Source organism: Lissotriton vulgaris, chromosome 7 (assembly GCF_964263255.1).
Source record: "Lissotriton vulgaris chromosome 7, aLisVul1.2, whole genome shotgun sequence".
NCBI classification, from domain to species: Eukaryota; Metazoa; Chordata; class Amphibia; order Caudata; family Salamandridae; genus Lissotriton; species Lissotriton vulgaris.
Genome location: NC_141695.1, coordinates 1,289,405,706 through 1,289,424,126, shown reverse-complemented (window position 1 = coordinate 1,289,424,126; position 18,421 = coordinate 1,289,405,706). Strand labels below are relative to the sequence as shown.

General features: G+C 41.0%; 1 protein-coding gene across 7 annotated transcripts in view; it reads left to right on the top strand.

Moving 5' to 3' along the window:
* The window catches only part of TEP1 (telomerase associated protein 1), a 1,080,103-nt gene that overhangs the window by 641,760 nt on the left and 419,922 nt on the right, over positions 1-18,421 (top strand). For all 7 annotated transcript variants that reach the window (XM_086931874.1, XM_086931872.1, XM_086931869.1 and 4 more), the window contains one exon: positions 3,260-3,377. In XM_086931874.1, coding sequence (XP_086788000.1) covers positions 3,260-3,377 — 118 coding nt within the window. The remainder of the gene's footprint in view (positions 1-3,259; positions 3,378-18,421) is intronic.

Genomic DNA, 18,421 nt, shown 5'->3' with positions numbered 1-18,421 from the left:
GAATTCACACTTAGCAACTTTTCCGGAGGATGTCTCACCAGACTCTTGCAACCTCCTCCAGCAGCCTTAATTCCGTTAGGAACTCCTTCCTGAAGTTCCTCTTGCGGGTCCATTCCAAGGGTATGGAATCTTCAAGAGGGTCCTTGGAAGTTTGGGACTTCAGTTCCCACAATCCACTTGGACAAAACCCTTACAAATCCACTGGTAGTACTCCAGGCTGCAGATTCTTTGTGGTGATGGTCCAGGTGGCCTCTGTTAACCTTCAGCTTGTGGGGAGTCCACTCTTTAGTCCTTTTGAAGCAGGTACTCTCAGATACTTATTTAGTGTTCTCTGGAGTCAAGCAAGATGGCACTCCTGTCAAATGAGGTGAAGGGCAACACCCCAGATTATGACCACTTCCTTTAAAGTGTAGGAAAATTGATCCCAGAAACAGTATTCCTCCAAAATTCAATGTCAGAGTATTTAGCAGGGAGAGAAGAGCTGGCTAAACACACCCCAGGATGGCTAATCTCCAAAGCCCCCTCCTTTGCCTCTGCTCATTCCTTTCTTAAGCCTAGCATATGATTGGTTTCAAAGAGGAGAGTTGTAAATGAAAATTGGATTCTCTAGCTTGTCTCCTCCTTCCCTTAAAGAGCATTATTTACTACCCTTCCCCCTGGACCTGACATTCCTATGCCCAGCAACCTCTCCTATCAGAAAGGCTTCCTAACTCCAGGGGTCATTTATCAGCTCTTCAAAGCAGCTAGGCTAATCCACTTATCTCTGACCGGTTATTATTTGAGTTAACGATTGGGGGTGTTACTCGATTATTTTGGCTATGCAAAACAGGGAGGCCAGATAGCTCCAGGAAGAGGGCATTGTGATCACTTTCCTTGCGGCTTTGGACTATCGTACCTTTGACATACGGCCATAGATCAAGGTCCTCCATGATGTAATCGATCCTACTTTTAACATTCCCCCTCTTGAACGTATACCTAGCTTTCTCATCCAAGGGCGTCCGCCTGTTACATGCTCGGATCCCGTGGGCTAAGGCAAGAGACAATAGCTGCTGTCCAACCTCTGTACATCTTTTAATAGCAGGTATCTGTGGCTTATTAATACCCATAGCTTGCTCATCCTCCTGGACTAATTCTTGTACAAAGTCAACTGGCTCATAGGTCCTATTGAAATCGCCAGATAAGATAAGATGAGACTCTTCCCTACAGGTATCAAGGAAATTGGAGAACGCTGTTTGAGTTTCTTAGGGCCTGTGATGGCTACTAAACCTGTTATATATATTAATTATTCTAACATGGATATTCCCTTTGGGCCAAACCATGTCTATGCCTAGGATCTCCGGGGGTTCTACCTCAAATAGCTTAATTTTACAGTCCAATTATGTTTTAACCCAAATTATTAGCCCACTAGCCGGGCGACCAGCTGGGGATGAAATGAAATGAAATGAAATGAATGAAATGAAATGTGTAATAATAAAGCGGGATTGCTGCCCAGGGGCGTCCAAGCGTATGAAGTGGCCAGGCCTCAATGCTAAATGTAGAGAACCCTACCCTATACACCTGCTCCATTGCCCTTGTTTCCTGAAACAGTCATACATGGCAGCTGTCCACCATCTTGCCCCACTCTGGATCATTAAGTTTGGAATTTACTCCGGCTATAATCTGTAGTGGCTGATCAGCACTCATTGTTACCTGGGGAGGGTGACTAATTATGGACTTTACAAGCATATGATCATGTGCAGACATGTGTGGTCGACTGGATGGGTGAAATGTTGTTTGCTCTCTCATTTTGGGTGAAATAACCAGCTTTTGTTACTCCCTCAACTTGGCAGTATGTAACTGCAGCACAGTCCGGTGAGTGGTTTACAATCCCTTGGTTTAGCCAGTCTGGACTATCCAAGTCAGTAAGTGCTTGATATCTATTTCTGGTTTCTAAGGGGAATTGCTCATTTCTATTCAGAAAATTTTGGGTGGCGCAGTTATTAATTGAGGGAAATGGCCCGTTTGGCTTAAGATGTTTATAAAAGAATGCAAGTGGCACTAGCTGGATCTCATGATGGAAAGCCCACCCTGAAGGTTTCCTCCTGCTTTGGAGCAACTGCCCTGCAAGATTTGGGGATCTGCAATTGATCACAATGCAATCTCCTTTTACAAGCTTTCATGAGGGACCAACCCAACTAACTCTCCGGAGATACAAGATGTCATGAAATCTAGAGTTTGAAAAATCCGTATTTAGGGATAGCCAATGACAGACTTTATTCTTTAACTGGCTGGTGGTTTCTTTGAGGTTACCCTGTAGCAAACGGGGACAAAAGATTATAGAGAGACATTGAAATGAACAAGTGTAAGCCTTTGGGTGGACTTTAGCCAAATTAATTGAAAACATGACTTTTCGAGACATGGCATGCGCTGTCTAGCCGAGACCTGATGAGGTCTTATAACTGTTCCCGTTACAATTTAAAAACATGGTTGAGGTATGTTCTGAAATTTTCCGACTTCAATCCAAAGATATTTGGCAAGTTTATTACTAGCAAGGCATAGAGAAGCAGTGAGATGGGACTGGATCTCAACAAGCACTGCAGACAAATGGATATGGCATCCAATTTATTGAAGTGATGCATGTGACATGTTTGTGCTACTAGTACTCCCAACCTCCTGAACCTGGGACATTTGGAATCCCCTTTGCAACTTTCTGTTAAATTGAGGTAAAGAAATGCAATGTAAATTGACTACTAACTTATAATTTGTACTATATTTATGTCTTCGAATGTATGGATACATCAGACTATGATGATAATACTGCTGCTGTTATTAATAAGTGTAAACGTAACAACGTTAGAAACATGAGTGCTCAGACTTGTAACTATAAACTACAGTAGGTGATTCAAATAACACCAAGAAGGAGATTCGAGTGATACCAAGAAATCTATCATGGTAGTTATCATGTATACCTTTTAGTATTAATCTGTGTGCAGCACTGCGACATGCTTACTGGACGACCCAGCTATGTAAGTGCAGCAACTGAACTGAATTTGTATTGTGCCCCCCTCCCCCTTATTTTGGTCTGCAATAAAGCATGGTTAATAAAAATACAAAAAAATGAAATGTAAATTGGATTGTGCATGCTAAAAGTGGCTTATAGACTGGACCTCTACTCTGCTGAATATCACTATTGTTATTGTAATGTTGTTTTTAAAAACTGAAAATAAAGTTTTGAAGAATATTTTGAGCCTTTACATGATAATTATACTTTTTATTCTAGCAAAACCATGGCTGTACCATCTTTGCCTACATGTGTGAGCATTTCCTCGACTGGGCGTTGGGCTGCAGTAGGAACAAGCGAAGGCGCTGTGCATGTCCTGGACACAGATAGCGGACAGGTATCACAAGCACATCTTCTGCAATTGTTATATTTGTAAAGGGGTTGGATTTAGATCCAATGATGTAAGCGAGGAAGGACTAAAGTCTGAGATTTAAAAGCCGAAAAGATACCTGTGTACTTAAAGAATGCAAACAGTAACTGGGCTGGATGAGGATTGGCTGTGTGTCAGTCTTTCATACTTTGGAGAGAAGATCTTGTGTTTCTCTGGCTTCTCAGTCTTTGATCTTTAGAGAATTCATTCTTTGATTGGTCAACATTTTAATGGCTTTGCATAGTTATTTCAGGTGAATTGTACTTTGATGTTTCTCTGCAAAAAAAACTGAATCTAATCATCCTAATGTTTGAGCATCTACAATGTTGTGTGACACATTGAATGTGTGCCCAGGGTATCCAATGACCTATCTGAGAAGTGGTCTGAAAACTATGCTTATTGGCTATAAATATGACAAACGGGGAAGGCTTTTAGGATAGGTAAGCTAAGCCGTCCACGGCTAGAATGGTTGATGTCATTTGGAAAAGATGCCACTGATGGCACAAACTCTGGAGATTGTATTCTCCAGTTTTCACCAGCTTTGTTCTGTGTGTACCCTGTGTCCTGTTTGGTTGAAAGTTCCAAAGGCTCATAGTGGGTACACTTTCCTTTGGTAACAATGTTAAAGGGGCTCCATGCATTCATTGTGATTTTGCCCACATATGAGGACCGGGCAGTTGCATGTTTGGCTTTAAATGTATTTTTCTAATACCTTTCAAATCCATTTTGTTTTTAAACACATCCACAAATATTAGACTGTTATAGTTTTTATTACTTGTTTTTTCTTGTTTCCTTTTTTTCCAATGGTGTTTATTCAGCCAGTTAATGCTGGAAGTCTGCGGCACATATTACAATATAAAGAGCACATTTTCAATAAAACCTTTCCAAACATTTCACATTATTAAAATAATATCTAACCTTAAAGCACTTCTTTATTGTATTTCCATTTAATTGTAAATGTCTGAGCTCCGCACCACTCATCATGTCAAAATGGGAAGGGAAATGCAGTAGGAGATTAGAGTTTTTGATTTCAAAATGCTTTATTGAAGAAAAAGAAGGAAAAGTGTACAATTACATCAAACAGAAGCAGTCATCTGAAGGACAATCCAAGCGAATATATGAACAAACAAAAAGAATAATATAACATTCTGATAATAGGAGGAAGATAATAAACGTATAAGAATCTAACAAATTAAACATATCCTATAATAATAAATTATGAATATAAGAAACTTGAATTGAAATACATAACTGTAATGCTAAAACAAGTGCATTTTAATAATTTATACTGGTGAAAAGAAAGAAAAGTGAAGAAAGGAAAGAGACACAAAGCAAAGACAAAGGGAGAAGGAAAGGAGAGGTGAAAATAAAATGTACTGTAATGTTAAACAAGGGAATATCTAACCACTATGTGGCACTATATATGGATAATAAATAAACCATTGTAATTTTTATGGAGATTCGTAATTACAAACTTTAGAAACTGATCGAGTTGTGCATCTTGATAAAAACAAAGTAAGGGGTAACCATAATCTTTTTAAATTTTTGAAGGAAGAGCGGTAGCATGGGCTCGATCTAAACGATAATGATGACACAACAGGTTCCACCATGCCATATAGGACATTTTAGTTGTATCTTTCCTATTGGATGTGATTATTTGAAATGCTAAAGCAAACAACAAGTCAACACATTTTCCATCCATTCGCTGAGAAGTCCAAGGGGGGGGGGGGTCAGGCGGGCACCACCCAAAAAAATGTGTATAACATCAAAAGGGACAAATACGGATAAAATGATTCAATTTATGCCATAGTTGTAACAAAAACTTTTTTAAAAGAGGGTAAATGAAAAAATGTCTGTAAATGACCACTATTATCATGAGTACAGGACCAATAATTAGTAGTAGGGGAAATTTTAAATGTATGTAAGCTTGTGGGGGTGATATATAATTTGTTATAAAAATAATATAATGGTTGTTATGAATCTCCGCCCATATCGATTTACAAGTATGTGCTCAAAATTCTTGATGTAATTCTGATTCCCACACGAGCTCTACTTGTGACTTTGTAACCAATTTAGAGACACCAAGCAATAATTTGTATATGCTGGGGGCCTTCAAATGTGTGGAAAAATCTATTGGGGAAGGAGGAGGTTGCATGTCTGAGGCTGTAGCAGGTTGTTGAGAAGTGTAGAGGAGAATAAGAGGTTTAAGACTTTTCAAAAGAGAAGCATATTTGGTAGATACATGGTTTTTTCCTTGTATCTCGGAAAAATTTAACAAAGAACCTTTAGAGAATAACTGTCTGATGATAATAAATACCCTTGTAAATTCATTCTTTCCACCCAAGAACCCTATTATTTAATTTAATGTTTGTGTTATACCAGATTGGGATGTGTGAAATATTTTCAGAGGTGACCAAAGGTTTGGTAATAGCTATATATTGGGTAAGTATTGGGAAAATAAAACTTTTTGGAGGTTGGGTGATATTGACCACATCCTTTTAGAAAAACAATATTTTTCTTTAAAAAAGTTTTTTATAGCGTGAGCTAGACCCGAGACATCTGGTATCAGTGCGCTTAACATGAACACCAGTTTCCTTACAGACGGACACATTCATTTTTGTTAGGCACAGGAAGAACACGTGATATACCCAGAATCACAGGATGTGGAGCGTGGTTGCCGAGACTCGAACACGGTTCCCCAGCTTCAAGGTCGACAGCTCTAACCGCAAGGCTACATCCTCTCCCCTTGAAAACAAAAGGAGATTGTGCATGCTCTAATTGCCTCTAAATTGTGGATGAGTCTGCATGGTTTTTAGAAAGGGAAACACAAATATCTTTCAATGTGAAAGCCGAGTGATATGTTCCAAGATTAGGAAAATTAGCCCCACCAGAATCTTTAGGTTGTTGAAGGCAAGCTAAAGCAATTTGAGGTTTGCGTTTGTTCCATAAAAATGTAGTTAAAGAACGATGAATGATTTTAAAGAAATTATGCAGAAGAGATATAGGAAGCATTGACAAATAAAAATAACAATAGGTAATAACATAATTTTGATTGTAGCCAGTCTACCCCACCAGAAAGAAACTGAGGAGACCAACCATCTATTAGTGCATTGCCTTTAGTCATAATCTCATTCCTGTTAATCGCAATAGTTTCCTTAATATTAGAATAGAGGATGCCTAGACATTTAATACCTTATGAATTCCATTTGAACCCATAGTCTTTAAACATATGAGGGAGACAATATTTATTCAGTGGTAATACTTCTGACGTATTAATATTCAATTTATGACCTGAAACAACGGAGTATGTGTTCAATAGTGAAAAGAATTCCCGCAGGGATGTAGTGGGGTTAGATATATATAATAAAATATCATCCACATACACAGTGTACTTTATATTCAGATTTTTTTAATGAAAACCAGGAAATGTGGGGGATCAACAAATTGTTTGCAGAAAGGGTTCTAATAATAAAATAAATAACAGGGGAGACAATGGGCAACCCTGCCTAGTACCTCTGTGGAGGGAGAAGTATTTGGATTGTTTACCATTGACCCAAGTAGATGTAGATGGATTAGAATATAATAACTTAATGTATTTGATAAAGTGGGGGCTGAAACCATGCCATTTCAGTGCTCCAAACATAAATTCCGAAACTCACTCGATCGAAAGCCTTCTCAGCATCCAGCGTTATGGCAGCGAAGGGAGAGCTAAGTTTAGCAGCTAAGTGAATAATGTTAAGGAAGGTTCTAGTGTTGTCTGAAATAGATCTTCCCTTCACAAAACCAGACTGATGCACATTGCAAGTTTAGTCAGGAATAACTGAGTTAATCGGGAGTGCCAATAATTTGCAGAAAATCTTACAACCTGTATTAATCAGTGAGATAGGTCTATAATTACTCCACTGAGAAACATCTTTAGCTTTTATGGGGAGTAAACAGAACATGGTCTGAGTAAATGAGCCTTGTGTATGTCCAGTGCTCAAAATGATTAATGAGAAATAGTAATTTAGGAATTTAAGGATGTCTAAAATGCAAATAAAAGTGTACAGTAAAGCCGTCAGGCCCAGGAGTTTTATCTTTGGGGTGCTGATTTATGGCATTTAATAGTTCTTGTTCAGATAAAGGTGTCTCTAGGGAAGATAAATCTACCTTGTTATCGAGGTTTTTAGGGATTGATTGAAAAAAGTATCTAATTGTTCAGTAGAGGGAGATGATTCAGGAGTATATAAACTTGTATAACAATCTAAAAAGCATTCTAGAGATTTTGAATCCCTAATATGCCGGACCCCAGTTTGGTCTGTAATTGCAACAATCTTAGATTTCAGTTTTTTAATTTTAAGGTAATTTGCCAAGGATTTACTTGCTTTGTTGCGACCTCCATACATTTTTGCATTGAAACAAAGTATGGTACCACAAGCATTGTTCCAGGCTTGTTTTTTGTATTGCAACTTGGCCTTAATAAGTTTAGATAACGTATCACTACCATTAGAGGAAAAATATTTGTGCCCCAAAATCTTCATCTGCTCTAAGAGTTGCTTGGAATCTCTAATAAGTCTTTGAATTTGTTTAGCAAATGAATATTTAACGATTTATGAAACAATACAAGAATGCCATTTTTGTTATGTACAGTAGAGGAACTGAAAACATTCCCAACCCATTGTCTTTTAATAGAATTTATGTCTTGTTCTTTATGATGCGTTTCTTGTAGCAAAGCAATTTGACAGTTCAATTTTGATAAGAGAGTCAAAACTCTTTGCTTTTTAACCGGGTTACGAAGATCTTTTTTTTTTTTTTAAACTTTATTTTCCAGTTTTATTGTACAGTAAGGAGTAAACAATATCAGTGCGGTACATTGTCAGGCGTTTCATCACATAGCAATAATACACAGTAATATGCAAATCACAGTATTTGGCAAAACAATTGGAAGGCTAGTCCAAATAGTAAAAGAATACAGCATCCTCCAAGCCCCTGGTTCGTCCTATCTGAAATTGATCAATATTAATTCGTCATGAAATGTAGTAGTTACCCAATTTAACGTCCGTTCCAACCAATGATTCGTGCACATAATAGAAAGGTGAGTTGAGGGTGCATTAAATAACAGGAATCACATACCAACATTATAGCCCATCACCCCACCCCCTCTGGTACTATGCCGCTCTCAATCTGTGTATAGGCCCTATTCGGGCTCCATATATCTTTGGGGCGTGAGGAGCTCGGCATTAGGGAAGCGTGAATTTCGCAAATTACATTGCAATATGCAAGGCTACGCAGCCAGGCCTGTAAGGTGGGAGCAGTTCTCTTACCCCATACTAACGCTACCTCCCGCTTAGCTAACAGGAACCCAAGTGCAGCAAACCTCCTGACCTTCTTGGGAAAGTTGATCGTGTATCCCATTTGAGCGATTTCAGGAGTGGGGATCAGCGACAGTGAAGTCATTTCACCTAATGTGACATGCACCTGTTCCCAATACAGCTGTAGTTTAGGACAAGTCCATGTAAGATGGGCCAAGTCCACATGAGGGGCATAACATTTCAAACAATGGTGTGGTCTGGAAGGATCTATTTTGTGCGACCAAGCTGGAGTGTGATATAGCCTGCGTAGGAATTTAAAATGAATAAGTGTGTGCCTGCTGTTGAGGGATACCTCTTTCGTAACCTTGCAACATTTTTCCCATTGATCATCCGATATGGGCCGGCCTAGATCACGTTCCCAAGCAGTGCGTACTTTAACATCAGTAAGTGGACGACCACTAGTGCATGACCTGTACATTTTAGAAATGATATGAGTACCCGTCTCACTCTCAATTGTCAGCGTTAGTGGGGCCGCAGGCTCCGGTGCAATTGGATATGTAGCGAGTGCGGCTCGTAATGTGGAGTGCATGCGTTGCATTATAAAGGCATCCGTGAATGAACTGTCTTGAAACCGGGCGTCATCTGACAGAGAGGACAGGATCATTCGGGAATAGATCACCTATCTTTTGGATATCAAATTTGGCCAACGTGCGTTGTACCAGTGTTTTTCCGTGATGGGGAGCCATGAAGGATTTGGGAGTGGCAAAGCCGGTAAGTACAGTAAGTCTAGACCCAGAAGTCTCCGAAGTTTCTCCCATGCCCAGCTAGTGGTGGATACAGGCTGTATGTCAATAGGGTCCCTAGGGACACCCTTGGGAAGCACAGTGGACAGTTTCTGAGGAAGCACTAAATTTGCTTCCGGTCTCAGGGAAGGAACCCTAGCATCTGGTGGTACCAAGCATATGCATAACTGCACTGTGAAGTTAAATAGTATAAATACAAATCAGGAATGCTGAAACCGCCCCTTTCATACGAGAGAGTCAAGATCTTCCAGTTAATCTGAGGTCGCCTAACGCTGAGTTTCCACCTCCTCAGACGCGTTCTCAAGCAGCTCTGCGTATAATGCAGATATGTCCCTCTCATGCGAGCTAGGGTAGTATGCAAGTCTTTTGGGACTCCCGCCTTTTTTTGCAATGCAAACCCCCCCGAATATATGCTTTAAAGCCCTCCCATAGGACTGGCCATGTATCCACCGATCCAGTGTTTGTCAAAATATTCTTCAATGGCCTCACATACCTCCTCAAGGAAGACCTGATCCTGAAGTGCCCTAATCTGAAATCGTCACTGCCGTTCAAATCCCCCAGGACGAGGGATAGCAAGCCTCAACACCACAGGTGAATGATCAGAATAAGTCTGTGGCAGCATATCAATCGTCTGAACCAGCCAACTATATCCAGGGAGACCAACCAATAGTCTATTCTGATCCAGATGTTGTGGTAGCCGTAATAGTGAGTATATGAAGTGGCAATAGTATTGTGTGTACGCTCCACGTCTACTAATGAAAATTGCTGACAGATGTCTTGTAATGCAAGACAAGAGCGTGATTTGGTGTCAGGTGATGTGGAAGTGTTGTCCCGTGTGGGATCCAATAACAAATTGAAATCACCTCCCATAATGATCAAACGGGAATTTAATGCCAATAAATGTAGCTGTAATGAATGAAAAAAATCTGTGGTGTCTATGTTCGGACCATAGATGACTATCACTGCAACAAAGTGACCCATTAGCGTACCTGTGACAATTAGGAAACGGCCCTCACTATCTTCTATCACTTTACCAGGGCGAAAAGTAATCCTTTTGTGGAAAAGGATGGCGACCCCTCTAGCGTATCTACTATAATTAGAGAAATACATATGTGCCCCCCAGCTGGCGGCCCTAGTGCAGTGTCCTATTTGAACAAGTGTGTCTCCTGTAGGCAGGCTATATCGATGTTATGTCGTAATAAGTAATTGATCACCTGGCGTCTCTTGCGAGTATTGTTGAGGCCATGGACATTCCATGACATAAGGGACAAACCTGAAGGCCCAGTCAGGTTACCTAAATGTGCTATAATAAGACTGGGACCATAAACATGTTAGCAAATAATCTACAAAAACGCCTTGTGACAACGACCTGTGTATAAAGTCTCTGAAGAAATAAACAAGGACCCCCTGAATGGGATAAATTTCCTGGTTCAGGGTAAAGCAATATAATGCGAAGGTAAAAACCCAGGCAAATTAAAACAAATTATCTGGCAAAGAAAGATACAATAGAAAAAACAACATAAGGAGAAAACACAAAAAAACTATGATAACATGAAAGATTTAAGTATACTTGTAAAAATTGATATGAACATATTCAATGATACAAATATTTTAAAAGTTTTAAAAAAAAATTCAGTCCAGTTGATGTACAATAATCAGGGAAATATTAAAGCATTGGTGTTTCCCAAAATTAGTCGAGGACGCTGATATCTGTCAACGCGTTTCGACACATGCATTGTGTCTTCATCAGGACAATTTCAGCAAGATTCTAAAATTAAACAGATAAAATGTTAAAAGACTTTCCTTATGTTTGATACAATACAGTAATTGCTGTTCAACACAGTCGTTTTATAGTCTATTGCCAGAAAGATGATAATTTAACATGATACATCGCTAAAACAAAGACATATATTATGATTTAAAGAAGTGTCTATACTCAACAAAGTGATCATATACATTCTGAAGACTTAGATGAATATTCAGAAGCTCATAGAATGAGAAAAAGAGCAGATTTTTAGACCGTTACCACAGGTAAGTGACAAAATAAATTCCTTAAAGTGACCGTGAGCACATAGTGACATCGTGACTAGTATGTGAATAAAACCATAGTGGAAAATCCAAGTAAGGGTGTCTAAAAAACAGTAAAAACATTTGCTAGCAGCAGCATTCGTGCCAGGCAGGATATCAGAGCATCAAACAAGAGCAATTTACGAAAAGACTCACCTAATAGTCCGAGTTAATAGGTGTCAGCAGTGTCAGCAGTGCCCAGCGGGTCAGAAATCAGGGGAGAAGCCATTGTAACTTAGGCTAGGGAGGGGTACATAGGTGTTGAGAGCCTCAAAGAGTGCACCAGAAAAGGGGGTATGTATGACATTCATTATATAATGAAAGCAGCCTGCTTGACTGCATGCTGTAAACATATTGTGGGTGGTCTCAGGGGGTCTCGTGCACTATACAGCAGTCTCAGAAGTAGGTTAGACTGTCAGTATACACTCAGTATGCATTCAATATGTGCCGCTTATGAGGTAAGTGTATAGCCGGTGCAGGGGGGTGGTGGAGTCTATTCTCATAGGGTTCTAGATGGCAGACAATGTCAAGCCACCCTCTACACAGACTAGTAAGGACTGGTAAGTCAATCCGAAACCGAGGTGGGACTGGATCGAAGTCGCCCCTGATCAAAGTGCCGTGCTTGAACTACCAACTGTGCATCATATGTTCTTTTCGTGTTACTTAGGCTTTGTGTGTCATCGAGATAAACCAATTGTCTGACATCGGCAGAAAGTAGAAACTACATTAATATCGCCTCCAAAATGCTAACAGCGATAGCCCCTCCGAGTTGGTGTATCGGGCGGATGTTAGCAATATCCGTAGAGAAAGGTACCGAGTCGTAACAGACAATTAAAGCCAACGCGCTTAAGTATGCGCAGGAACACATGCAAGTCCCCGTGAGCCCAGGGATACGTGGAGCAAGCCATAGAGTTGTATTGACAAGCACTTACTTCATCGGCCTGTGTCCGTTCGGTTAGTGCCTACCCCTCACCGCCGGGCCCGGATAGTGAGGAACCCGCAGGATGGCCACTGAGATATAGGAGGATGGGCGTAGCGGTGCTCACATCCGGGAACCGCGCGCAACTAGTAGGTCATGTGACAGTGGTTACGGGTAAGGGGGCCATTACAGAGTGGAGCCAGTATGTCAGGAATAACCTTACCAAGTTGTGTAATCAGTGAAGTGTCCCCCGGTATCAACTCACAGGTGCCAGACCGGAATAGGAGCCTGGCGATTCTTGATAAATATCATCTGTGCTTCATTATGAACAACCATAATGACTTCCATCGTCACTTAGCCATTTAGTCACATGGTGAGTGGGGGTACACCCTAAGTTGGCTAGCTTATTTGTGCTGTGTATAACTACGTCAAGAGGCGTATCCGCTCATAAGTAGGTGGCATATGGGACAAAAGAAATGTCCAACATCGACATTTAAACCAAGAAGGACCCCTTAGTAGGGTACCAATGCTAACTACGATGATAATGAGGGTGCAGCTAATGATGAGGAAATAATCCCAGGGTAGTGTCGTACACAATCTTCATAGTGCGCTCCATGGGATGTCCTCATTCAGCCCGCGGCTGTCTGTGGCCAATCGGTGTATCCATCTCTGTTCCTTCAGGAACAGGTTGTGTTTGGATTTGTCTGAGGTAGCTTCCAAAATTATCCATGATAGTGAGTCAGCCGTATGGTTCTGTTCCACAAAGTGTCTACACATTTTGGTATTGGTCTTCTTGCAACGGAAGTTACTTCTATGCTCAGAGATGCAGGTTTTAATGGGGCGGGTGGTCATACCCACATATTGTAGTCCACAGGGGCACCGTAGCAGATATATTCAATAAGATGTTTTGCAATTGGTGTGCCCCCGTAGCTCCCATGTAAAGGTATATGTCAGGAGGATCGTCTTTTGTATTGACGTAAAGGGGCACGCACTGCGTGTGCTGCATGGGTAGTGTCCCTGTACAGGTGGTAATTGCCACAGGGTTGTCTGCTTGGTTGCATCCACTCTTTTGGGTCTGGTATGGACTAAGATGTCCTTGATATTCCTGGACCTCTTAAATGCAAATCTGGGTGTTTCAAGATTGAGTGTCCCCGTGTTAAGAATCTGCCAGTGCTGTTTGATGATCTTCTTAATCTCATTGGAAGCTGGCGTGAAAGTAGTAACACAGGTTATTTGGTCTGAACCCTGCGAGGTTGGAGTATTGTACTCAAGAAGGGCCCCCCTATGGTTATTCTGGGCACGTTTGCGGGCCTTGTAGACCTCCCTGCGAGGGTAACCTCTATCCGCAAGGTTCCTGGACAGTATGGTGGGTTTCCGGTACATGGCGGTGTCCACTTTACCTCCTACTAGCCTAATGGTCAGGTCCAGAAAGGCGATGGTAGTGGCGGAGGCAGTCATGTGCTAACGGTCACTTTAAGGAATGTATTTTGTCACTTACCTGTGGTAACTGTCTCATTTGTCTCCCAATTTAGGCAAGATCAGGTGTTAAACAGGTAGTACAATGTGTGTGCTTTTTGGAAACTGACACTTATGTAGGTCAAGTTTTTGTAGACAGTAGTTCTGCTTTATTTTAGGTCCTGAAGAATCGCATGTCAATGAACTTTAGGCGAGAAACATGTTGAACACACTTCTTACACCTTAGTACTGTCTCGTACGTGGAAACTTAAGTTCCAGCGAGTACAGACTAATCTTTATTTTTAATTGAGGCAGAGGACCACCAGAATAAATTTGTTTTCCGGTACCTCGTGCTTCATTTTACCCTCACTTACACCGTCTACTCTGTTCTGGCCCCACACCCTCACTTCACCCATAGACAGTTGGATAAAAAGATCTCTGACAAAGAGCCCCTCTTTGAGGTGTTGCCCGTTGGTAATTGCACTGCCTACCCAACGAGGAGCATTGCCTATGATGAAGCATGACACCCACAAGGGTGTGTGAGGCCATTATATCCAACACAATGGATACCCTGGGTTAGTTCTCCAACGAGGACTGCCCCTTGCACCTTAGTGACCCTCTTGACCCCCCAAGGAACAGCCCAGCCTTCCTTTGTTGACCTCAATGAATAGGTGATATCATCTGCAGCTAACAGCATACATTTAGGACAGTTATATGAGTTACTAGTGATCTTAGTTAGCTTCGCATGTGACCAGTACACTCTATAGGTAGTGAATAAGTGATTCCTTTTGATTGATGCTGGTTTAACTACTGTTCGTAAAATGTCATAGGAGTCGCACCACATTTGCGTCAAATCCTCTTCTCCAGACCCCAAAGCTTTATAATTTCAGTCTCTAATTCCTTGTCTGTTTCCAAAAATGCCCAGTACCAAAATGACACCTTTTTTCCACTGGTCGGTTCTTGTCACCTGACTAAATGTTGTTTCCTCCTCATCCACCCAATCTTATTGTGCTCACCAGGAACTTAGTTGGTAATATTTAAATCTAGTTAACTGCCCCTTACACAGATGATTCATAACTTCCCAGCTAATCGTATTTGTTCCCTGCTTAAGATCAGCCCAATAGTAGATACCCCCTGATTTTAAAGGCTGACTTAGCTGGTCTCTCAAACATTCAGGAGTTCCGGGTGAATCCCATATTGCGGCATAGTTCGAGAAGTCTGGTACTTTTAGAACTTTCCTCACATACATCCACGTATTCAAGGCAGCCTTCAAAACCTTTAATCTTACTTTCTTAAAGAACTTAGAGTCCCCAAATTTAAACAGAAAATGCTGTTGACCATGCGGAATATCCTCCAGCATCGCCGAAAAAAGTAAGCTGATAGGTGACTTATCTATCTTATTTGCCAGCCTAGGCACATTTTTAAAATGAAAAGCATAACTATACATAAACAGATCTGGGAGTGCCAATCCACCCACCTCCAATCTTCTCCTCAACTTCTTCCAGGAAATCCTGGGACCTTTTGCCCTGGAGTTTAGCTATATCTTCTTTCTTAAAGATTAACGGGATAGAATTGAAAATAAATGTGATCTTTGGAAGAATAATAATTTTTATCAAAATCACCCGACCGTATTTATTTAGGGGGTTTGCCCATTTTAACAACAGCCATGCCACTTCATGACTGGTTTTCTTCCAATTTGCTTTTATAATATCCTCAATCCTCTGTGTAATTAAAATCCCTAGGTATCGTATTTGAGTTTTTACCCCAGGACTTTGTAGGTCTTGAGTCCACTCCATGATCTCTGTTTTATCTATATTTACTTTATACCCGGAGACCTGACCAAATAGCTCTGCCTTCCTCATTAAGTTTGAGATTGCATACTGCGGATTTCTTGTATACAACATTAAGTCATCCACGTATAAAGCTAATTTGACCTCATAATCATTTGATCTGAAAGGAAGGATAGTGGTGTCTACTCTAATCAAATTTGCAAAAGGCTCTTTGTACAGGTTAAAAAGAAGGGGTGACCGGGGACAACCCTGCCTTGTCCCCCTAAAGATATCGAACCAATCAGACAGTTCTCCATTTACCAAATCCCTAGCCTTTGGGCTATGATACAGCTTTTGTACTGCCATAACCATATTCTGTGGAAATCCAAAACTACGTAAGGACTCCCATAAATATGGCCAATGCACCTGATCGAAAGCTTTGGCTGCATCAACGGCTACTATAGTAAGAGGCACATTCCGTGTCTCGGCTAGATCTACCACCCCTACCAGCTGAAAGATTAAGTCATTAAGTTGTCTTCCAGGGATAAAGCCTCTTTTATTGGGATGCATAACCTGTTTTATTACCTTGGCTACCCGGGCTGCTATAATACCAGAAAAGATTTTGTAGTCCGAATTTAGTAAAGAAATCGGTCTGTATGAGTCAACACTCCTTGGGTCTTTATTTGGTTTTAAGATCAAAGTCATTATAGCCTCTGACCATGACGCAGTAGCATTTTCCCCACAGATATAAATAGCTTTAAACAAAACTTTTACAACTGGGATTATTATATCGATGATACATTAAAAAAACTCCACTGCAAGGCCATCTGGCCCTGCAGCTTTCCCCTTTTTCATTCTCTTACATTGGGCTCTAATCTCACCATCAGTAATATCTCCTTCTAAAGCTTTCTGTTGCTCATTAGTAAGCTGAGGGAGAGTTGTTAGTCTTAACCACTCGGTGATGGCCTCAAAGCCAGGTTGAATATCCTCCCTATATGTCTCTCACAAAACTGGAGGCCTCTCCACAGATCCCCTCATTCGTATGCAATATTTCCCCTGAGCTTCTACTGGCGAGCTCTTGTATAGTATTTCTAGCTCTGTCCCCCTTGGCCTTTCATGCTAGTAAGGAGCTACATTTCTCTCCGTAGGCAAAATGTCGGAGCTTACTAACTTTCCATTTATCAGATACTTTCTTATCTATGCGCCCTTGAAATATTGCCTGCAGCCTCTCTAACGCCTTGCTCAGGGCATGGACTCTATCTGTATCATCCATTGAGGCCCTCTGTAATTCTCTTTCTTTTACCTTAATCTCTTCAAGTTTATGCTCATCCTCTTGTTTCTTCACCCTTCTTTTTCCTACCATTATAGGTCTTAAAACCCCCCTTAAGTAGGCCTTATAAGCATCCCAGACTATTTGATGTCCCGCCGATCCAGTATTTACATGAAAGTATACCTCTGATTTTTCTCTTAAATCTCCAACTACCCCCTCACCTAAAAAAATAGTTCTATCTACTGTCCATCTTCTCTGCCCCTCCTTTTGCTGTATCGTTAGCACCAGAGCAACAGCTGAATGGTCCAACACTATCCCTGGAGTACCTGCTATCTCAATTACATCTCCACATAACTCTTGATCTAATAGAAAATAATCAATACAAGAGTGATGTCTGTACCTTTTACTATAAAAAGTAAAATCCCTGGCGTCCCTCCACTTAATACGCCAGATATCAATCAAATTAAACTCCTTCATCATACTTTTTAACCTGGAAAACGATCTTGGTGGATTTATATACTTTACTTTTGAAGTTCTGTCCAAACTCCTATCCATAACCAAATAAAAATCTTCTCCCATCACAATAGGTGGTGTTGTCTCTAATAAACATTCTTCCATCTTATTTAATGCCTCTGGGTTATCGTTATTTGGCCCATAATATACTGCACATACCAAAGGCATGTTTTGAATAGCTAGAGTCGCCACTACCAATGTTCCCTCTAATTTTTTTCCTCTGTGTGCGGCAGTGGAGGGTCTCTGTGCGCTGCACCCATGGCTATGTGCGCCAGGAACCGAACCTCGCGTGTCTGCGGCGCCAAAAGCCACTCGTTTTTGGTGCCCTCCTGCCCTCTGTCCCACTCGTTTTTGGTGCCCTTCTGCCCTCTTTCTCACTCGTTTTTTGTGCCTTTCTGCACTCTGCCCCACTCGTTTTTGGTGCCCTTCTGCCCTCTGCCCCACTCATTTTGTGGTGCCCTCCTGCCCTCTGCCCCACTCGTTTTTGATACCTTTCTGCCCTCTGCCCCACTCCTTTTTGGTGCCATTCTGCCCTCTGCCCCACTCCTTTTTGGTGCCCTTCTGCCCCACTTGTTTTTGGTGCCCTTCTGCCCTCTGCCAACTTTAATTTTGTACATATTTATGATTTTATGACTGTGTGAAAATGGTTGTTTTGTGGGAGAGCCAATATTCAGTACAGTGGTCCTGAATTGCTTATGGTGACAAGTCAATGGTGCCTTTTACCAGATGCTATAGATCTGGTTTGTTTCTGTGAAAACTTACGACAAAGGCAGACAGCCCAACTTCTTTATATTTTAAGAAGCATTTCAATAGTCCAGTAAGTTTAAATTGTTATTATACTGTCGTAAATGTTTGCAAATGAGATGTCTCAAAAGCTCATTTACCTCATAAAGGGATGCAATGTATGTGCATTTTCTTTTTCTA